Source organism: Octopus bimaculoides, chromosome 16, assembly GCF_046866305.1.
Source record: "Octopus bimaculoides isolate indiv1 chromosome 16, ASM4686630v1, whole genome shotgun sequence".
NCBI classification, from domain to species: domain Eukaryota; kingdom Metazoa; phylum Mollusca; class Cephalopoda; order Octopoda; family Octopodidae; genus Octopus; species Octopus bimaculoides.
In genome coordinates this window covers 39,134,486-39,158,914 of record NC_142943.1, presented here as the reverse complement: position 1 = coordinate 39,158,914, position 24,429 = coordinate 39,134,486, and the positions used below count along the sequence as shown (strand labels likewise).

The 24,429-nt window shown below is 38.2% G+C and overlaps 1 protein-coding gene across 2 annotated transcripts in view; it reads left to right on the top strand.

Annotated features, from left to right (window-relative positions):
* LOC106869329 (spatacsin) overlaps window positions 1-24,429 on the top strand; it is a 110,321-nt gene that overhangs the window by 69,209 nt on the left and 16,683 nt on the right. For both annotated transcript variants that reach the window (XM_052974099.2, XM_014915038.2), the window contains exons 33-39: window positions 1,475-1,623; window positions 5,534-5,671; window positions 6,727-6,796; window positions 12,214-12,372; window positions 15,989-16,131; window positions 19,475-19,582; window positions 22,164-22,332. In XM_052974099.2, coding sequence (XP_052830059.2) covers window positions 1,475-1,623; window positions 5,534-5,671; window positions 6,727-6,796; window positions 12,214-12,372; window positions 15,989-16,131; window positions 19,475-19,582; window positions 22,164-22,332 — 936 coding nt within the window. The remainder of the gene's footprint in view (window positions 1-1,474; window positions 1,624-5,533; window positions 5,672-6,726; window positions 6,797-12,213; window positions 12,373-15,988; window positions 16,132-19,474; window positions 19,583-22,163; window positions 22,333-24,429) is intronic.

The following is a 24,429-nucleotide window of genomic DNA, read 5'->3' as shown; positions in this document are numbered from 1 at the left end:
CATGAAGAATTAAGGTGAAAGAAAGGCTGAGAGAGAGAGAGAGAGAGAGACTAAGGAAGTTATAGATTGAAGGGTCAATTGAAATAATTAGCTTACAAAAGTAGGTATTAGGAAATAATTAAGTATTAGTGGTGATGGCAGATGAATGCATGAAAAGATCGAAAAATGAGAGAATATCTTATCTTAGCAATGAATAACAGGGCGTCCAAGAAACGTCTGCATTGGAAAGAATTGCATGCAAAATGGGCAGGAAAACAGGTGAGTAAGGAGTTTTATAGATGATATATATATATCATCCAGATTTCTGAGTACCTTAATTAAAAAAAATTTTTTTATATATAATTTCTGTACATCACCTCCAAACCTTCAAATATATATATATATATATATATATATATATATGGATCATGGGTAAGGCCAGAACAATGCAAAGTAAATGCAAGGCAAGTCACAAGAAAAAAATATATGAGTTAATGTACACTTATCTTGTATTCAAGGTATGTCTACATTAATGCATATACAGATAGCAATTGCATTTGCATCCAATTACTTTTGACTGGTTATCAATCTATGCAGCTTTATTCAAGGCCCATCCTTTAGTGTGGTTTGAAGCAAACTAAGTCTATGTAGGCTTGGCTAGTATTATTTTGTGAAGTTACTATAGTTTATGAGTAAAAAGAATATGAGAGATTTGGAAACAAAACACATATATGAAGAGACATCAATGGAATTCTATGAAAGTTTTATTTCTATAAAAACCCATTATATATAGAGAGAATGAAATTTAAGAATAATTCAAAAGATGTCTATATAAATACAAATATATTTGAAGAATAAAAAATTTATTTCCTTATATCTTTGTCTATTGGTCCAGTATTTTTGACTGGATATTGTGTGTGTGTATGCTCCAGTAAGTGTATGTATATTGTCCAGCTGTGTTACTTGTTTGAAGATAGGATATGGGCCATATTACAATTTAATGACATTTCATCTTTTATTGCAATAACTCAAACAAATAAGAAGTTTGATGCCTGATCAACTCCACTTTATCCATGCATGCAAAACATACAGTTCTGCACATGTACAAAGGCTTTTGAGAACCATACAAACCTTATACAATGATACCATCAGCAAGGTGTTAATGAGTAGAGTAATCTTTCAACTAATGTGGGTGTTTTGTCCCTCCCCCCCACACACACACACACAATAGGTGAAAATCTGCAAAGTGGAAACAGTACTGTGCTGTATTTTTTTTTTTATTATTATTTTTATAATTTGCATATATTTATTTTATTAGAAATGCAAAACAGCATCATGGAGGAAATGATGTAAGCTTAAACAATAAACTGTAATAGGTGAACCAGGATATAGCAAGAGATTACTGTACAGCATATTGTTTTTATTTTTATATCTAGGCTATTATCCTACAAGTTTGATAAATAATGAATAAATTTCCTTATTCTGTGTACTACAGCAAGTCTTGGTAGCCTGACAGGTGTTGGTAATTTGACTCTGTCTCCTGCTCAAGACCAACTCATTTCTGTAATGGAGCAACTGTTTAGTTTGTGTGTCCAAGGCAAGGAATGCTGTCGGAGAGTTTTGATTGCGAAGAAAATAGCTCTGGTAAGTATCTAATGCTGGTTTCTTGTGGCTTAAAGATGTTCATCGAAACATTTGCAGGCATTATTTTCTCCCTATCTCTTCTGCTCTGTCATAACTTGTTTTTGTTCCTGTGAATACTGAGTAGACGGACTTATAATACAACTCATTGTGTGTCTTAAACTTTCTTCTTCTTTTTCTTATCTGTAAATTCCAATCTTCTCAGTCCTAACCCAACTACTACTATACCCTTCCTCCTACTAACTACTCGTTGTATTTGTAATCCTATTGAAGCACAATCAGTGGTGAAAATGCTTTTATTACCATGTAGCAGATCTATAATTTGGATCTACAAAAATATTGTTGCGATTTAATTTCACTGAATGTTTTTCAGTTGTTAGTCACTGGATGAAGAGCGGCATTATGAGCTCCATTTTGCAAAGCCTCTGAGATTAGAAAGTAAGGCAAACTTGACACTTTTAGACAAGATCATCATCATCATCGTCGTCGTTTAACGTCTGCTTTCCATGCTAGCATGGGTTGGACAATTTGACTGAGGACTGGTGAAACCAGAAGGCTGCACCAGGCTCCAATCTGATTTGACAGAGTTTCTACAGCTGGATGCCCTTCCTAACGCCAACCACTCAGAGAGTGTAGTGGGTGCTTTTACGTGCCACCGGCACAAAGGCCAGTCAGGCAGTACTGGCAACAGCCATGCTCAAAATGGTGTATTTTATGTGCCACCTGCACAGGAGCCAGTTCGGCGGCACTGGCAATGATCTCGCTCAAATGTCTTTACACATGCCATCTGGCACAGGTGCCAGGAAGGCGATGCTGGGCACAGGTGCCATTGACGGTTTCACTTTCGCTTGCCCCAATAAGTCTTCGCAAGCCCAAGATACCTAGTGTAATTGCTTGCAATAGTGGCCTCTGCTAAAAGCCCACAAGTATTTAGCAGCTGTGTTATACTGAGTAAATTATTTAGTCTACCACTGAACATGTAAGCCATTTGATGGGCTTCTGCACAGTTTCCATCTACCTAATTTCATAATGCTTAGCTTTACCTGAGGCTATGAAAGAAAACTTGCTGAAGGTGTTCTATGAAGAAAGTAAACCAGGATCCACATGATTGTAAAGCAAACTTGTTACCCTTCAGCCATGCCTATTTTTCATTGATGTACATACAATATATTGAGAATATGATTATTTGAAGCTAACGGCATAAGTTTAAAGCTACTGAAAAATTTTAAACCTGAAATAATAGTGTCACTCTTGAAAGTCAATGTGGAGAAAAAGCAAAATTGTGGTCAGAAACAGAGTGCATCATTCCACTCTGTAAGTTAGGGCTATCTGGGTTACTGTGTAGGTAAGAAATAGATCCTTTTGGTCATGAATGATCATGGGTTTGCACTGAGAAAGTTACCCTCTGAGAAACAAGTTTGGGTAAGGTTGCTTATGGAAGATCAGCAGCCTCCCATCTCCATGCCACTGATGTTATCCACGGGAAAGGCAAAGGGGCTGATACAGCTTGGCGCAAGTGATGTTGCAACTCATTTCTATTGGTGAGTGAACTGCAGCTACATGAAATAAAATGTCTTGCTCAAGTGCAGGAATTGAAGTCAGTACCTCAAGCTTGTGAGCCTGATGCTCTAACCCAGTGGTTCTTACCCCCCCCCCCCCCCGAATGTATTCTTCTCTCCACGCCCTCCCTTTCATCTATGAATAAAAATCCCTCCCAGATTTTAAATAAAATCTAAAATATGTTTTTAGTCTGTGTTTCAGTATACCTGGGAAGTATCTGATAAATTCTGTTTTCAATTCAGTTTGATGGCTGATTTATTTTGTTTAACTCATAATCATGGTTACTGCGAATGAGAGTAGCGTCCAAGCAACTAAAACTGGGGCTGTATTTCTCTGCTGTATTTTGGGATGGTCGGTTTTTTTTTTTTAATATGCATTAGTCACATTTTACAAAATACGCATGGTCTTATATCTTATCACATCATACAAAAAGCGAGATACTTGACACTGCTTCTTAGCCACAAGATCTTGAATGTGTCGTTGAATGCCAAAGAGTGCACAACATAAGTCCCTTTCAACACTCAGTCTGTTTATGTAGCTGGTCTTGACAGGAGCGAGTGTGGAAAATGCAACTTCACATGGATCCAAACATAGCTAAGATCCAAAGAGCCTGATGTGAGATCAGCGGGTAAACAGGAAGATACTTGATCCAGAACATTTCAAGATCCATTTCTCTGAAGTCTTCCTTAGCTGGGGAATTGAACTTCAGCTCAAAAATCTCCTCTGCACTTCATCCAAAACATCATTTCACACTGAAATGGGTTTCTGATGAATTTCCAAGCTTAACGCTTTTCGTCTTTATCTGGGAAGTATCTGATGAATTCTGTTTTCAAGTCAGTTTGATGGGTGATTTTTTTTGTTTCTTTAACTCAGAATCATGGTTACCATGAATGAGAGTAGAATCCAAGTAACTATAACTGGTTGTATTTCCCTGCTGAATTCGACATTTCCAGAGGTGGAATTTGGCCATGAAGGTTCGAATGGTGTCATTAGTGCATGAAAATTTTGATGTTTTTCCCTTGTAGTTCAAAAGCATTCAACGCTTTGAAGATGTCCACCAGGTCAGCTAGAGATAGCTGGAAGCCTCCAGACTGGAACTTGTTATGGAAATCTGTCTCCTGCTGCAAATCTAGAAATATCGCTACTTCTTCTCGTAGTTCATAAAGCTGTCCAAGCATGTTCCCCCTTTGATAGCCATCGTACATTCATGCGAAAAAGCAATGCTTCATGTTCAGAACCCATATCTTTACACAACAGTTTGAAAAGACGACTGTTTAAGGCTTCACCTTTAACAAACTTGACAACCTTGATAGCCACGTTCAGGACATTTCTCATTTCAGTAGGTAAGGGTCTGGATGCTGAGGTTACAATGAAGTATGCAGTTTTTTACCTACAACAGATGGATTTTTTTTCTTTCACCCTAGTAATGAATCCAGACTGCAGACCAAGCATGGCTGGAGTTCCATCAGTGCCCACCCCTACCTGCGAATTGCACGGAAGTTGGTTTTCCTGAAAGAAGTTTGATACATCACGATAATTAGCAGCTGCTGTTGTACAACTAGCCATAGTGTGACAGAGCATCATTTCCTCTCTTACACAGTTGCCTGACACAAAATCAGCTGAGAACACTGATCAATATCAGTTTTTTCATCAGACTGGATGGTAAAAACAGAAGAATCTCTTACTTGGTCAAGAATTTAACCTTTGAAGTCTTGAGACAAGTCGTTGATCCTTCCCTTGACTGTATCGTTCTGCAAAAGCTTGTTTGCCCTGTCTTTGCCCAGAACAAGTTCTGTTGCACAGAGTAGACTTTGTAATCAACATGGCAATCTCATAAGAAGCTTACTTCACAGCAATGTTTTATCAGGTTCTCTTCCACTATGCAGCACCTTAACCAGGTATTTTCTACTATAGCTTCACGCTGAAAAATGCCATGTGAGGGAATTTAATAGATTAAAAACTTCAGAGAGTTGTGTGTGTGTGTGACAGAGAATGTGTATGAATGCATGAATGTCTTCCATGTTTGTCCCTGCTTTAGTTAAGCTGTGATGCCAACATTCCTTGTGAACATTCTGAACAGTCACTCTTGCAATATTGAAGAACTGTAGAATAAAGAAATCTCTTCCCTGGAAAACAGTTATGGGTTGACAATAAGGAGAGTATGTGACTATGAAAACCTTTTCTCCAATAACTTTATTGAAACCTGTATGCATATATGCACACATGTCTGTCTGTCTGACCCTTCATTTTCTTTTCTTTTCTTTTTTTTTTCTACTCTCCCTCTCATCCAATTCCTATGTCACCATTAGTTTCTGTCAATGAGTCTAATACAAATGTCATCTCTTTTTTATAGATTTTAGAAAAGAAATACGAGTTTGTGATCACATCAGATGAGTTCACAATTCTTGAAATGCTACTGAAAGTCAATAACAATGCCCGTTTTCAGTTAGCTAAGGAATTTCTTGCAACAAGCACAGTCTCAGACAATCAGGTAAGTGAATCCTCTGCGCCTTCTCTTTACATTTTACTCTGGTTGAAACTAAGAACTGTTAGCTTTTATACATCAGGATCATCCATACTGTTTTGTCTTAGAAAACAAAAATAAATTTTTCGGTTAAAATTCAGAAAATTAGAAAATTCCAAAACAGAAATAATACAATTATCTTTTTAATTTTGACTTGTGAACTATGATAAAAAGGCTAGGTAACATAGTAAAGGGGAATGCCAGCTACCATGAAAGAAGGGCCAAAACAAAACAAAACACACACAAGGGTTTGGTCAGTCTGGGGATAGATTAAAGAAACATTTGCATAAGGTACCATACAGTAGGATTGAACCTGGAATCCTGTGGTTGGGAAGCAAACTTCTCAGCTATACAGCCATACCTGAATCTATAGTCACGTCTGCACCCTTTCTTTCAGTCTTTCCGGTCCTGTCTCATGAAACTCCAGATGTCTTAATCCCTTGTAATGTTGATCAGCATGTCCATTAAAATTGTCAGTGGCAAATAAAAAGTCCTGAGGTCACTACCATTCATCTTGAAGCTAGTCAGCAGAAGAGCTTCTAAACGTGGTCCTTCTGTTTATCTTCTAATATCCAGGCAGTGGTAATCAAAAATAAACGTTGCTGCTATGGTTTCCAAGACTTGCTAAATCTTAATTATTTTATTCCACACTCTCACTGCCTCATTTACATTATTTGTCCTTTTCTCTGCTGACAATTCCCCCACTCCACATATCCTGCTACCCAGCCAGGAGGATTGTGATCCTCAGAAGATTTTGTTGATAATGGTTAAAGGACTGAATTGTCTCCCTTCAACTGTTAATTTTGTGTTAAATGAAAAAACAATACTTTCAGATGTGGAGGAAGAGAAAGCTTTATATTATTTCTACAACAATTGTTTTACACTCCAAACTGTTCATTCCCCTTGAGCTGATTTGGGATGATTGTCTTCCCTTAAAGGAGGAGTTGTCAGTCTAACAACTATTAACAGTTTTGATTGATGAAAAATGTTTCACAAACTATCTTAATTACATTCTATTTAAGCTTGCTGGGTTCCTGTCTGATGCTATAATAAAATCTCTGAAAGTGTGTGCCCCTGAATTGAGAAGTCCAAGTAAGTATTTTTTTTATAAGTATAGAATCATTGTTTTCTATTAGCCTGTCCCAAAGCTAATAGAATTTCGTATTTTCTGTTAGCTTTGGAACTCAAATTATGTTAATGTAACTAATAACACAGCCTTGCTAAAAGTTTCTGACTAAGGTTATTGCAGATGTGCTAAAATGTCACTGTGAATCTTCTGGTTATTATGCTTGGTAATGTATCCCCAAAGAGACAATTCATATTCTGCCCACAACAGAGACTTGGGAATCATATTCATGTTTCTGTCAATTAGTTTAGACCATAATATTCTAACAAGCTGATATTTTATATGTTAAAAGTGTCGTATTTAATTTATCCATTTTGATTTAATATTGCTGTTGAGAGACTGACGCATGGAGCACTTGAGTGATTATATAGATCATTATTTATCATTGTCATAAGTTCCACTTTTCCATGCCAGCATGGGATCTTGCTGAGGTGGACATTAAAACAGCTAGATGCCCTTTCTGTAGCCAACTCACACTGCTTTCCAAGTGAGATAATATTTCTCCATGGTCAGACATTTTCATTGGAAGATTGGGAATAAAAATATTACTTGCATAACATTAACATTTGTTATTTGGCACATAGTACTGAGGCAAAGAGACACTAACACACTCATACTCTGATATTCACACACACACGCACGCACGCACACACACACACACACACACACACACACAGGTGCCTTTTTTGTTTTCATCAACAAAATCCACACACAAGGCTTTGCTTGGCCTTGAGAGATCATCATCATCATCATTTAACGTCCGCTTTCCATGCTGGCATGGGTTGGACGATTTGACTGAGGACTGGTGAACCGGATGGCTGCACCAGGCTCCAATCTCATCTGGCAGAGTTTCTACAGCTGGATGCCCTTCCTAACACCAACCACTCCGAGAATGTAGTGGATGCTTTTACGTGCCACTGGCACAAGGGCCAGTCACACGGTACTGGCAACAGCCACGCTCAAAATGATGTTTTTTATGTGCCACCTGCACAGGAGCTAGTTCAATGGCACTGGCAACAACTTTGCTCGAATGATTTTCTAACATGCCACTGGCACACGTGCCAGTAAGGCGACGCTGGTAACGATCACACTCTAATGGTGCTATTTACATGCCACTAGCACGGAAACCAGACAGTTGCTCTGGCAATGATCACGCTTGGACGGTGCTGTTAGTGCTCCACTGGCACAGGTGCTAGTCATTGAATATGGTTCAATTATGATTTCTGTTTCACTTGCCCCAACATGTCTTCGCAAGCGGAGTTTAGTGTCCAATGAAGTAAAAATACGAATAAGTGAGCTGGCTACATTTCTGGCAGAGGCCACAGATTATGCTCTCACTTGACTTGCCAGGTCTTCTCACATACTGCATATTTCCAAAGATCCCGGTCAATGGTCATTGCCTCGGTGAGGCCTAAAGTTCAAAGGTCGTGCTTCACCACCTCATCCCAGGTCTTCCTGGGCCTGCCTCTTCCACGGGTTCCCTCAACTGCTAGGGTGTTGCACTTTTTCACACAGTTATCCTCATCCATTCTTGCCACATGACCATATCAGTGCAATCGTCTCTCTTGCACACCACAACTGATGCTTCTTATGTTCAGCGTTTCTCTCAAGATACTTACACTCTGTCGGATATGCACACTAACATTACACATCCATCGTAGCATACTGGCTTCGTTTCTTGCGAGCTTACGCATGTCCTCAGCAGTCACGGCCCATGTTTTACTGCCATGTAGCATGGCAGTTCGTATACTTGTGTCATACAGTCTGCCTTCTATTCTGAGCGAGAGTCCCTTTGTCACCAACAGAGGTAAGAGCTCTCTAAACTTTGCCCAGGCTATTCTTATTCTAGCAGCTACACTTTCAGCACACCCTCCCCCACTGCTAACTTGGTCACCTAGATAGTGGAAGCTATCAACTACGTCTAGTTTTTCTCCCTGGAATGTGGCAGAAATTGTTTTCTGCACCTTTTCAGTGTTTATTGCTCCTGAGCATCTGCCACATACAAAAACTATCTTGGTAGTTAGCTTTCCTCTGATACTGCTGCACCTCTTATGTGTCCATAGCTTACACTGGGTACATCTTATAGACTTTCTACCTACGTCTTTTCTACAGATTGAGCAGGGCCATCTACCTGAAGGGGTTTGTGTTTTGTCTGCCTTCTTACCTATTAGGACTTTGGTTTTAGCTAGGTTGACTCTAAGGCCCTTCGATTCTAGTCCTTGCTTCCACACCTGAAACTTCTCCTCTAGTTCTGATAGTGACTCAGCAATTAAGGCAAGGTCATCAGCATAGAGGAGCTCCCAGGAGCATCCCATCTTTAATTCCTGTGTTATTGCCTGGAGAACTATGATAAATAGGAGAGGACTGAGGACTGAACCTTGGTGGACCCCTACCTCTACTCGGAATTCACTGCTGTACTCATTTCCAACTCTCACCTTACTGGCAGCATCTCTGTACATGGCTCGCACAGCTCTCACTAATCATTCATCTATCCCTAGTTTCCTCATTGACCACCAGATAAGGGAGCGGGGGACCCTTTCACAGGCTTTCTCCATGTCAATGAAAGCCAGATACAGAGATTTATCTTTGGCTAGGTATTTCTCCTGCAGCTGTCTCACCAGAAATATAGCATCAGTAGTGCTTTTTCCTGGCACAAACCCAAACTGCATCTCATCTAAACTGACTCTCTCCCTAATTAGTTGGGCTATGACCCTCTCCGTGACTTTCATTACCTGATCCAGCAACTTGATACCTCTGTAGTTGTTTGTGTCTAAAGCGTCACCTTTACCTTTGTAGCAGTTTACTATGGTGCCGCTACACCAGTCATTGGGTGTGACTCCTTCGTGTATCACCTGGTTAACTATACGGGTGACTAAGCTATAGCCGACACTGCCAGATATTTTGAGCATCTCTGCAGTGATTCTTGATGGGCCAGGGGCTTTCCCTGTCTTCATACTCTTGATCGCTTTATCTACCAAGGTACTGTCAATTAGGATAACTGGTCCCTCTGTTGGGTCGACCTTCGGCAGACTCTCTTTCTCCCATTCATTCTCTTTCTCTTGGCACTAAGGAATTCCATCTTTCTTTTTTTTTTAATTACCTATATATTAATACACTAAAGCTAAATACATGACACTGTCCCATGCTTAGTTTTAATGTTCAAACATATCTATATCATCTGTCACATAGATATACCAATGGATAGAAAATAGAAAGATAGATGCCTAGATATACTGGTGGATAGTGAAATTACCTTAATGATGTTACTCTCTTATATGTTCCAACCAGGGCACCATCATTATTCACAGGTAAAAACCATACCAGGCATTGGAGCTTGATGTAATCCTTGGACACATGAGATCCAATCAAACTATCCAACACATGCCAACATAAAACATAGACATTAAAGGATGGTGATGATGATGAATATTGTCATTTGACTCAACCCTACCCTGATATAGCTGCATATTTGACAGGACATCAGCATTAGTATTAAACTAAGAAATATTGGGCACAAATGCAATTATCAGGAAAAAAATTTAGACTGATTTTCTGTTGTCTTTATGCATATTAATACATTTTTAATAAATGTTAACTCACACATATACGTTCATATAACAGTAGTATATACACTCACAGATTGGTTGAGTGAAGTCATCTCAGTTCTGAAGGTTTCTATTCTAACATTCTTTAACACACCTAATTAGTTGTCACATTAATTGAATGTATATACTATTCAGAGATTACCATTTCTTATTACAGCTAATTATGTATTAATACAAACTAATTCAGGTAATGAAAATATTAGCTTTATACCTGTAAATTAATATTCTTTTCTACTCTAGGCACATGGCCCAAAATTTTTGGGGAGGGGGCCAGTTGATTAGATCGACTCCAGTACGCAACTGATACTTAATTTATTGACCCTGAAAGGATGAAAGGCAAAGTTGACCTTAGCAGAATTTGAACTCAGAATGTAAAGACAGATAAAATGCTGCTAAGCATTTCACCTGGCATGCTAACGATTCTGCCAGCTCGCCACATGTAAACTGATATTATTGAAGCTCTCATGAAGTAACAGATTTCTTATTATTTACATGAATGCACATCTCCGACATATTTTTTACCAATTGTTATTTCACACCAGTATTAAAATTATCCAATCTTTAATGTTCTTAACAATATTCAAACCAGCGATTTATTATTGACATAATTTTTTACCAACATTAAAAGCTATTTTTAAACTATTAAATATATTACAAACTACTCTTGTATATAAGAAATGCTTCGAATTGGTTAAAAACTCATTCCTCCCTCTCCCCGATACACTCCTATATCAATCTCCATCACAGCTATTTGAATCATTAAACCTTCTTGCATTATACACTTCAGAAACTAGCCATAAATTACCCATACTGCAAAGTTTGCTTTACCTTTTATCTTTTTTTGGGGGTTTTGATATAATAAAGTACAAGTCCAAGGAGTTGAAAGTGCAGAAGTGTTGGAATGTAGAACAATTGTGTCCTGAGTTCTTGGGAGGTGGATTTAATCTATTGTTCCCTTTCAAACTGCAACTTGGTCCTTAGATGGATTTAATGGAGTTCACTTTATTGCAAACATTCATGTCACTTCTCTGATTGGAACGTAACTCTTTCTCTCTTCTTCATAACAGTCTTTGAAGAATAAAATGACCATAAATGTACTCTTTCCTCCTAATCAATAGAAAAGAAAGTCAATCACCAATATATACCTCAGTTGGCAAAATGTAACAGTCACTCATATATACATCAGTCCCCATCCATACTACACTCACATTCATATTAATATATTACCTATATTTATTACTTATAGCCTCAATTCCCTTTAGGCCTAGTTATTTTCCATCCTCCTGTATAAGAACATATTGAGCAATATCTAGAAGGGATATTTCATAATCCCATCTAGAAATTGTTCTTTAAAATTGAAGTTCAGTTTCTTAGGATGATTCCAAACATAACATTTCTCAAAATCATTTCACTTTCATTCAGTGAAATCACTTTGTATTACTTAAGCCTCAGCTAATTTTGTTTTTTTTAATTATCTTCATTTGACCTTGACTTCAGAAATTCTTTTAAATTTCTCCTCTTCATGAATCCCACAAACCAGTGTAATTCACTTCTCAATTTCACTTGTTTCTATTCATGGATATTATCATCATAATACTACTATCAGCATCACAGCTGCTGTCACCACCACTGTCCACACACCCAAATGCCCACCCACTCATGGCACAAACTTTGATTCATAAAAATCTTGCCAGAGATTTTATTTTTGTTATTGTTTGTTGTTCCACATGATAAATTTCTTGAAATCATATCAATTAACATTGTGTATTTCCTAACAGGTCTAAATTCTCCATCATCTGTCTGCAATGATCTTATCTTTAACCCAATTGCTGGAGGAGAAAGTTACCAAATTCTTCAACTATGTCAAGATCCCAGTCAACTTGGCAACCGCTTATTGGATGCAGTAGCTTCATTAGCATCAGATACAAGTCAAGACAGTAAATATTTCTTCTTCCATTCCATTCCATTCCTGGAAAGGTTAAAATAACAATATCATATGCTTGATTTTTTTTTTTTTCAATTTTATTTCCTTCACAATTTTACACATGTTTTTAGCTTATTCATCACAGAAAAGCAGTAAGTTCCCAGTGAAGGTTTAAAAGTTATTTCAATTCCCAAATCTAACCATTTAACTTTTTTCTCATTGTTAATTCTCTTGAAAAAGGCTGGAATATCATAATTTTCTGTCTCCCAGCTTTTAAAATAGTATGCTTTATGAATGCAAATTGAATTGTGGTTGTATATGTTGTTGAGGGGTGAGTTTTGCCAACCTGACATGTTCCTCTCACATTACATAAACACAGAAGCCTTCAGTGATGTTGCCATACCTCGATGGTCTTACTGAATGATTCAGTTTATATATATTTATTTTTACTTGGTCAAATATCAACTTAATGGAACTGAGTTGTCATAAAATATCATTGTCCTCTTGAGTTTCATTGAGTCCTCAGTTATAATCATCATCATCTTCAGTAGCAGTGGCAACATAATTTCACTTTACTATACCTGTTAGCCATTTCATTTATCTTGAATTGCTTGTGCCAATGTCTTTGTTATATGGACTGTTAGATATGTAATTCGTCTGACGTTCCGTGTGTCATGTGGTTCGTCTGAGTTCATTGTTTCATTGTTGAACCTAAAGTGTCTGCTCACACGTCTAAGCGACAATGGACTCAGATGTCGTCGTGAAAAGTGCCAGTTTGCACTACCCAGTGTAGAAAACCTTGGACACATTTTGTCGACTGAAGGGATCACTAAGGGATCCAAAGTTGAAGCAGTCTTAAAGATGCCATCTCCAACGAACGAATCAAGCTTGAAATCTTTCCTAGGTTCAGTTCAGTTTTATGGAAAGTTTATCCCAAACCTAGCCAGTATAGCAGAGCCACTCTATTGCCTTACGAAAAAGTCAACTATTTGGAAGTGGGGAGATGAGGAACAGTCAGCTTTTGATCGCTTGAAAAATGTACTTTCATCAAGTCAAGTTCTGATACACTTCGATCCAAACAAAACTTTGGGACTGGCTTGTGACGCATCAAACGTTGGTATTGGAGCAGTCCTGTTTCACCGCTATCCTGATGGAAGCAAGCGCCCAATAGCCAATATGTCCAAGACTCTCACTTCTGCACAGCGTAACTACAGTCAAATTCAAAAGGAAGCCCTAGCTATCATATTTGGCTTGCAGAAGTTTTACCAATATTTGTACGGTCGTAAATTCGTACTCGTGACTGATCACAAGCCACTGACATCACTATTCAGTCCGAGGAAAGGGACGCCACTTCTCGCTGCTAACAGACTAGCACGATGGGCCCTGTGGCTGAACCAGTTTGACTACACCATTGAATATCGGAAATCAGCAGATCATGGCAATGCTGATGCCCTCAGTCGCTTGCCATTCGGTGATGACAACGACTTTGACAGAAAGGAAAATGGTGAAGACATAGACATGGTGTGTGCCATCAAAGCTCTTAGTATTCAAGTCCAACCTGTGGATGCTAACGTCCTCCGTCAAGAGTCAGGGAAAGATCCAGTGATATCTACAGTGATGCGCTACGTCCGTGAAGGCTGGCCACCAAAGAACATGGAGATCAATGACGAAGTCAACAAGTTCCGTAAGTTATCAAACTCACTTAGTATCTGTCATGGATGCCTTATACATGGATCTAGAGTTGTGATTCCACATAGCTTGCAGCCAAAGATCCTCAATCTTCTGCATCTCGGACATTTTGGCATGGAACGCATGAAACAACTAGCAAGAATTGCTGTTTATTGGCCTGGTATCGATGCTGCTATAGAGATAGCCAGTCGACGATGTGATTCATGTAACGAACATCAAAGGCAGCCATCTAAGCCTCCAGTTCACCCATGGATGTTACCAGAAAAGCCGTGGAGCCGCTTACATCTGGACCATGCAATAAATTTTATGGGTAGAGATTGGCTGGTGATCACAGATGCTTATTCCAAGTACCCATGCATTCATCCTACTTCCTCCACGTCCTCCAAAGCCACTTTAAATCTGCTTGAGGAAGACTTTGCGCACTTCGGATTTCCTCACACACTGGTCACCGATAATGCACCAACTTTTACGTCTGAGGAGTTCCAGAGCTGGTGCAAAGAACGTGGGATCACACACCTGACAGGGGCACCTTACCACCCAGCTACCAACGGAGCAGCGGAACGTTTGGTGCAGACCTTCAAACAAGCTCTGAGGAAGTCTTCTCTTCCGCCAACACGAGCACTTCAAGAATTCTTGATGCAGTACCGGAGAACACCGACATCCTGTGGATTCTCTCCGAGTGAACTTTTGAATCTCCGGCAGATACGAACAAGGATTGATTCTCTGCTGCCATCGCCAGCACATATTGCTCAAGGCAAACAGTCTAAGGAAGCACATAAGTCTCAGGTGACTCCAAGCTCGGCTGATGTCGCTAAAGTTACCAGGCAGTACAAGGCCGGAGATCCTGTGTATGCACTATACTATGGACCTCGCCGAGACAAAGATCCCCGATGGGTACCAGCAATCATTAAGAAGTCATTGGGTACTCGCTGCTTTAACGTGAAGGTCATACCTCATGGCCCGATGTGGAGACGACACTGGGAACAGCTGCGACCGCGGTACACAACTGAGGAAGACAATGAACCTGGTGATGCAGAAAACACTGTATTTGAATTTGCAACAGATCACCCGATGGAGATCTCGGAAACTGTGCCACTAACACAAAGACAAACCAGACCCAAGACCATGTTACCCGTTCCAGAGTATGGACCAGACAACCCAAGACGGTCCAAGAGAACCCGTAAAACCCAAGAGAGACTTTGCTGTTGATACTTCTTGTGTAGCATCAATTTCAGTGGGGAGGTGTTATATGGACTGTTAGATATGTAATTCGTCTGACGTTCCGTGTGTCATGTGGTTCGTCTGAGTTCATTGTTTCATTGTTGTTGTCTTGTGGGACTGTCGTAGTAAAATGTCATTGATATATATATGGCGGACATGACTTTTGTTTATTCATAACGAACATTGGGTGAGTGCGTTCTTTGTATGTAATTGAACAATAAATGTAATAATTAAACTGTATAACTCGTTTTGTTATCTCTGCGAGTTCACCCGAGGGAAACATAACAGTCTTGAACTTAGAACATATGTTGTTAGCACAGGGAGCAACATTGTCAATTTTATCAGCTACATATAACTGGATATTCTTACTAATATTAACTACTCAGCTATGAAATGGCAATCATTCCCTTGCATTTTATTTTTCCTAAATTTAGTCGACTAGGAAAATAAGCAGTTTATGTCTTCTAAAGAAAACAACACAACGTTTGTGTCTAGATTTTGATTTTTTATTTAGTACTAAATCCCATCTTCTTTATCACTGGTATGTATTTTCGCTATTGTGCATCTAATTGCCATAACATATAGCTGCTCTAAAAGATAGGATCTATAAACTAAAATGTATATTGGTTATAAATTGGTTTGTTAAGTAATTTTGATCATACAAATGCATTAATAAAGGAAGTTAAAATTAAATTTTTCTTCTCAATTACTTTTTACAGTTTTAACTGTACAAACTAATATGCTTATCCTGGCCCATCATTGCCACACATCAGCATGTAATATGGAAGGAATTTCTAATGTTCTAAGAGCTGCTCGTGTTTTAAACCAGCGCCTTTCACAGGCTGAAGAATTTAATTTGATGGTAAGTGCATTAAACTGATGCATGTTAGGTTTAATATGCAAAAACAAAATTTCTGATCAAAATCTTGTTATCTAGTCAATTTATTTTTCCACACTTTTCCTCTCAAAAGAACTATACAAAGGTAAGTATAAGAGAAAAGAATCTGTGGAGGCTAGAATTTATCCACTCTGAAAATTTAACAAAACTACAAGAGGGAAGAGTGCATCATGAAATATAAACTAAGATAGATGGAATTAGACTGAAAATACATTTTATGGTGTGAAATTATTTACAAAGAGTTTATTATATATGAAAGAAAAATTGTTCTATTAAAATTAGTAGAGGAAAGCATGTTCCTTAACAATTTCATTTAATATTAGTCCTACTTTTGATCATTGGTGTCTTTAATTAAAATCATTTCTAATAAAATTCACTTGAATACTCTTCACAAATTGAGCATTAAAGTTGAATTGAAACAAATGTTTTCTTTTTGCACCCTCACCACCCCAACAAAATCCATGCTGGGTATTGTCCAGCAAGTCATTTTCTTCTAGGAATGTTATCAGTTTCCTTATAGCGATTCATTCCATGACTTGCTGATGCCTGAAATCAGAAATATGAGTCTGTATATTTTACCCCCTGCTTTGGATAGGGCTTATGATACCACCTTTTAGCTTTTTAGGAAGTTTATTACTTGAAGTAAACTCTGGAGAAGTATCTGAAGTAGTTTTGCTAAAACTTGCTTACATGACTTCAAGAGAAAAGCTGGAAAACCATCAAGACCAGTTGCTGAGTTTAGACCCACTTCATCTATGGCTGCTGTTACATCTACCTCCTCAATGTCAATGGAGTTGATGGTTGCCACCTTCCACTGCAGAGGTGTAATCTCATAGAACTCAGCTAGGTTATTTATTTGCATGTATCCCAATGAGAAGGTAAAGACATTTTAAAATTGTTCATTGAGCACTTCCCTTATCTTTTGGGGACTCATGGTCAATGAACCATTCTCTTGGAACAATGGTCCTATTTTGTACTGGACTGTGGCTGTTTCCTTTGCAACTTCATAGAAACCTTTTAGAGTTTGTTTTTATACTTTCCACAGATCTGTCTCTCTTTCTCTGTCTGTCTGTCTGTCTCTCTCTCTCTCTCTCTCTCTCTCTGTATAGGAGACTTTATGTGTTTGTGAAGATATGTGTATATAAAGATATGTATATGAATATATCTGGGAGTATATATATATATATATATATATATACATACATACACACACACACACACACACACACACACAAACCATAAAAAGTGAAGAGGTATGAGAGGTGAATATATTTATTTAACCACCTAGCTATTGGATTGTGGCTGTTTAACAGCATTTAATATGTAAACATGATGAATGATATGAAGGCCATAATCCTAAAGATAACAAGTGGCTAAATAAATAGATTCACCTCTTATACCTCCTGACTTTTTATGGTTTATATACTCCTCATGAAATAGTTTCATTGATTAAATCTCTTGGATTTCAGCTGCATAGAACTCTGCACTGTACTCCTCCATATTGGATTACCATGTGCCCTGCTAGCCGGATCCACTCAAGGAGCTTTCCATGATAGCCACATGATCCTATGAATCTATATATTGCACAACAAATTTGTGTGTGTGTGTGTGTGTGTGTGTGTGTGTGAAGGCATGTGGCTTAGTGGTTAGAGCATTGTACATGTGACCTCTAGATCATGGGTTTGATTCCCAGACAAGGCAGCACATTGTGTTCTTGAACAAAAGTCTTCATTTCACATTACTCTTCGAACATTTCGTCATTTGATGTATGGCACACTTATGCATCTGTACAGGGAATGTCAATATTATGGAGTGCGTATCTGATTACTAAATCACTTAATTGCAGTCACAGCATATATGACCTCCCAACCACCGTCACCACAACTCATATTACACATTCTCTGCACAATAGAAACCATAAAATAACAATAAAAATATAACTGATGTAGCATACTTGTGCAATTCTACTTTGTCACACATTTCAGGAACAGGAGATACATCTGGTGATGCAGTAGAATCTTACATAAATTTCATCATTCTCAATAATAATGATAATAATAATACTGTGATGCAATGCTAGGCACTGGCTCTCATTGGTTTCTGATTTTAACTGATTGGAAGTGTTATCATGTACACGATTTATTTTAGTGTAAAAGATGGGCTACAGCAAATGTTCTGCTCAGTATCCCAGATCTACTTGTCAGTTGTTTTGACCTTAACCAGTTAAGTGCGTCCCTTGGTGGCTGATGATATGTGCATCTGTGATCATGAACAAAAGTACTTAGTGAGCATCATAGATTCACCTCTGGAAACATGGGTGTTTCATTCGACATCTTTAAACAACCCTTGTTGAGGGATCTCTTGAGCAGGATGGGCTACTCAACTTGAAGAAAATTCTAACTGGGCCCTACCTGCAAGATCATGCACTGTTTATCTTGATTTGAAATCACCATGTCATGCACATATGGTTGTGATGCATGTGCATTTATAAGACGGGTAGTCATGATGGGTATATTGGGCTTCATATATTTGTACCCCAGTGTCACTTTGATGGCAGGTGCTACTCTCACTCAATAATAATAATAGTAAATGCTATAATAATAATAGTAATAATGGTTTCAAATTTTGCCTCAAGGGCAGCGATTTTGAGGGAGGGATGAGCTAATTACATCGACCCTTCCCCAGTGTTCAACTGGTACTTATTTTACCAACCTTGAAATGATGAAAGGTAAAGACGACCTCGGCAGAATTTGAACTCAGAATGTGCAGACAAACGAAATGCCACTAAGCATTTTGCCAAGCATTCTGAGAGTTATGTAGAAAGCTTGGATTTGTCCATACTGTTAAGTGGTATGAACACAAACCTAGAAAAGTGTTAGAAAATAAGAAATGTAAGATGTTGTGGGATTTTAACATTGTGCCTGACAAAAAGAATAGAAAGTGGCAGGAATTTGACTTTACAGAGAAAGTCAATATGAGAAGTATAGAAAAAATAGCTAAGTACCAGGACCTAGCCATTGAGTTACAGAGGCTATGGAAAGTATAGGTAAAATATATTCTTGTAGTTACAAGTGCATTAGTAATTATCTCTAAAGATTTGAACAGATAGATATAGGAAATAGGCATAAAACTTAATTCAGTGCAGCTCAAGAAAACAATGTTATTAGTGACAGCCTGGATACTTGAGGTTCTCAGTATCTAAGATTACTTGTAGCTCACTGTTAGGAATTGTTCCTTTCCAACAGTCTGATTCATTGTATATATATGAAATAATAATGATTGTATATATCTCTTTTTGTTGTTATAGATCAGCCTTTTAACAGGTGTTGGCCGCTTCAATGAGATGACCTACATATTTGATGCTCTGAAGCAACATCATCAGTTTGAGCTGCTGATGAGGAAAGGAATGGAAAAGGTAATTTGGTTGTTCTTTTGTTTTAGAGGTTCTTAATCTTGTAAATGCTCTAAACATTTTATTATCTTTCTTCTTATAACTCTCAATATTATACAGTGTATTTCCTAGAGTTCATTATTCAATTTGTCAGTGTAATTTTTAGCCATAGTATTGAGATTTGCATCATAAATTTAGTTTATCAAACTTTATTGGAAAGCACTGTTCTATATTTAAGAGATGAGGAATTATGTACATTATTTACATTTGACAGATATTTGTCCTCATCTTGTTTGTTGTTAACACAACGTTTCGGCTGATATACCCTCCAGCCTTCATCAGGTGTCTTGGGGAAATTTCAAACCTGAGTTCTCATTCCTAAGGTAGTATTTTTCGAAAAATATCTTAGGAATGAGAACCCAGGTTTGAAATTTCCCCAAGACACCTGATGAAGGCTGGAGGGTATATCAGCCGAAACGTTGTGTTAACAACAAACAAGATGAGGACAAATATCTGTCAAATGTAATTAATGCTCATTGGAAAGACAATACTTTATAAATATGGTTCTAATAAATTTACTTGGATGTGTAATGTCAGTGTGCATACTAGACAGAGTGTAAGTACCTTGAGAGAAAAGTTGAACCTAAGAAGCATCAGTTGTGGTGTGCAAAAGAGACGATTGCGTTGGTGTGGTCATGTGGCGAGAATGGATGAGGATAGCTGTGTGAAAAAGTGCCACACCCTAGCAGTGGAGGGAACCTGTGGAAGAGGTAGGCCCAGGAAGACCTGGAATGAGGTGGTGAGGCACGACCTTCGAACATTGGGCCTCACTGGAGCGATGAATTCTGACCGAGACCTTTGGAAATATGCTGTGCGTGAGAAGACCCGGCAAGCCAAGTGAGACCTAAATCCAAGGCCTCTGCCAGGGGTGTAGCCAGCCCACTTATGCATACCTTTCCTTCATTGGACACTAAACTCCGCTTGCGAAGACCTGTTGAGGCAAGTGAAATCGAAATCAAATTAAATTCGACGACTGGCACCCATGCCAACGTTGTCTCCTTCATTGGACACAAAACTCGGCTTGCGAAGACCTATTGGGACAAGCGAAAGCGAAATCGTCATGGCACCTGTGCCCAGCGTCGCCTTCCTGGCACTTGTGCCGGATGGCATGTGTAAAGACATTCAAGTGAGATCGTTGCCAGTGCCGCTGGACTGGCTCCTGTGCAGGTGGCACGTAAAATACACCATTTTTGAGCGTGGCCGTTGCAAGTACTGCCTGACTGGCCTTCGTGCGGGTGGCATGTAAAAGCACCCACTACACTCTCTGAGTGGTTGGCGTTAGGAAGGGCATCCAGCTGTAGAAACTCTGTCAAATCAGATTGGAGCCTGGTGTAGCCACCTGGTCCACCAATCCTCAGTCAAATTGTCCAACCCATGCTAGCATGGAAAGCAGACGTTTAACGATGATGATGATGATGAACCTTGTTGAAAATCAAAGACAAAAATTAGGTTTATATGTTTAAAAAATGCTTGTATAAAAAAATTATGGTTGTCTTTATCATATTTAATGTTGTTGATTTGATAGATATTAATTAATGAATATTAATGCTATATAAAACCTAGATGATAAAAAAAGAACTGTGTAAAATGACTAACAAGTCAATGTGTTTAAATTCTGTTTCACATTGTTTTCTTCCCTAGCATGAGACATTATCAGTTGAGGAAAGCAGGATTATTTAGGGAAACAACGCACTCATAAAACTTGATTTAATTACTATGTTGTCATTTATCTAACACCTTTAATATCACTGTCATTCTGCTTCTATATCAATATTTTTTCAACCTCATAATTTAAATCAAAACTTTAAATATGTACTTAAAATGTATGAATTCAATAATTATATGCTTTAATTTTTCTCTGAAGAGTTTATTAAGAAACTAGTAATCTGAATTTGAAATTTTTTTTTTTTTTATTTTGAAAGTATTCTGTTTCTGTATGTTTGATGTTGTATATCAACAAGAAAAAAAAATTTCTGATCACACCCACTACACTCTCTGAGTGGTTGGCGTTAGGAAGGGCATCCAGCTGTAGAAACTCTGCCAAATCAGACTGGAGCCTGGTGTTGCCATCCGGTTTCACCAGTCCTCAGTCAAATCGTCCAACCCATGCTAGCATGGAAAGCGGACGTTAAACGATGATGATGATCTCCTACAGCAAGCTATAACCTGCTAATATCAAATCTAGTTTAAAACTTTAGAAAGCTCAACTATTCTAAATATTTAAGTAATAATTATAATTTGTCATGTTCTGTAAGAAGACTTTTATTTTCTACTTTCCATAGTTTGTAGTTTGCCCTAATATGTGGGCAGACACATGGGTTCAGGTGTAAATAAAATTTCAATTCATGACTTCAAGTGTAAATAAAATCTCTTCTAAACATTTAAGTATTTGATATTATTCAAATAAATGGTGTATACGTCTGTAAGTGATATTTATTAGAATCAGTTCACAGCATCATTCATTAATTGCTGCTATATAATTTAAAGTGAAATTGTTTATTTTCATATGTGAAATAATTATTGTTTTTCTTCTTTTATTTACCAGGAAGATCAGCTGAGGTCTGCAATTTTAGATTACCTCAAACGTTTTCATCCCAATGACAGTGACAGTTACACCATGGTGGCCCTAAATTTTACAATGTTTAGAGAGATTGGTCAAATGCTTGAGGAGTTGGCCCAAAAGAATTTGGATATATTAAAAAGGAAACCACTAGGTAAATAATATTCAGCAATTCTATTTCAAAAGATTGAAAATATGAAAATATATGAATCTTGCTAGAAAGCATCTTCGTCTGTATACATAGTAGCACCAATATATTTGTATAGTTACTATTGTACATGAGCAGACACACCTAATTTACGCAAGCAGTTCAACACCTATCACTGCTGCCTTTGTCACAAACCCCTCAGTTTTTACCAGGGTTGTGCAGTCAGTCAGAAACAATTAAGGGGTAGCTGGAGTTGGAGTCAGAGTCAGTATAGTTTTATCAACTCTGACTCTGACTCACAATATCTTTCTTCTTTAATAGAAACCAGTTATAACCTAGGGGCCGACTCAAAGTACAAGCGGATATGCATATGCTTTATGAGATATGTAGACCACAGTCACTTAATTACATAAAGAGGAATCGGATTTGGAGGTGCCAATACTAGAGGAGTTGAAGCTTTTTGCTTCGACTCCATATCTCTGGTTTTTACCCTAATCATCATAGCTGTCATTAGTGTTACTTTAATGTTTATTCATCCATGCAGACATAATGCTTACAAGGAAAGATATTTCGTTGATCAAAATTCTTTTTGAAATACATCCTTCTTGTCATTTTTTTTCTTACTTTCTCATCTTTTTTATACATTTAGTTGTATAATATCAGACACATGAAAATTACTTTTAAATGAGAATTTTTACTGTTGTACCTGTTTATCAAGTAAGATATGTGAAGTCAAAGGGTTGAATAATTCTGAGTACAGGAGTAATAATGCCTCTCCTGGTCTTGATGGTGTTACATATCTGCTTCTCAAACCTGGTAGGTACTTTCTTCTGCACTAGCTTTCACTTTTCTTTCAGTTCTGTCTTAACAATGGTGCTACTCTGGAGCAGTGGAAAACTGCCAGTGTCATTCTTCTGTTCAAAAAGGGTGACTGCACATCACCTGTCAACTATCATCCAGCCAATCTTACTAGCTGCATTGCCAAATTGATGGAATTTTGTGTCTGAGAAACACTCTGGAACTTCTGGAATTCTCACAGCCTTTTCCAGCCCTCGCAATTTGGATTTATCCATAACTCCAGCTGTTGTGACCAACTTATCAAGTTTCTTGAAGACATCAAGCGGGTTACTGATAGCATCTCGTGGGTAGATGTTGTTTACCTTGACTTTGCTAAAGCTTTTAATTCTGTGCCACACAAAAAACTTATGGCAAAACTTGCTGAAATGGGTGTGAATGATGATCTTTTTAACTGATTTGAGTCCTTCATTCTCAGCCAATAAAGAGGTAGTCACGGTTCTAGAACAGCATTCTTCACCCTATGAGATGTCTGGTGTACAGCAGAGATCTGTTCCTGGTCCCCTTTTTGCTGCATACATTGACATAGATGCCAACTTAAAGAATGCCACAGTGCTAAAATATGCAGATGACATCAAGCTGTACCTTGAGATAAAAAGGACACTATAGATCTTTCCTGCAATCGAACCTGGACACAATGCAAAAGGGGATCATGGACTGGTAACTCAAACAGGCTGTGGACAAGTGTACCACTGTGCATTTTGGGAGGAAAGTCCCAGCGTCCACATACTCTCTCCACAACACTAATATCAAGAAGTCTTCTTGTCAATGTGACCTAGACATTACTGTCAGTAGTGATTTGATCTGGACAAAGCACATCTCTAAAATTGTCAAGAAGGCTGAGGGTGTCTTGGCATCACTTTGTCAGCCACTCTCTATCTATCTAGTTAAAGCTGGCTATGGTGCTGCCACACTTGGAATTTGCATCACCAGTCTGGAACCCCTATCTTGCTCAGGACATTATCCTCCTGGAAACTGTTCAGAGACGTACAACCAAGTGAATACCCTCAGGTATCTGTAATACTCTGAACACCTTGCTTCTCTGGGCATAGATACATTGAAGCTCCGACGTCTGGCAACTGACTTGGTAAACACCTGCAAAATTAATAACCATCACACCAGCAATCACCTTGAATACCTTTTTGAGCTCCATGTATCTAATACACGTGGGCAAACCTACTAAGTCAGAAAACAGCACAGCCCCCATGACTTTCAGAAACATTTTTTTCACACTCATAGTCGCTGAAG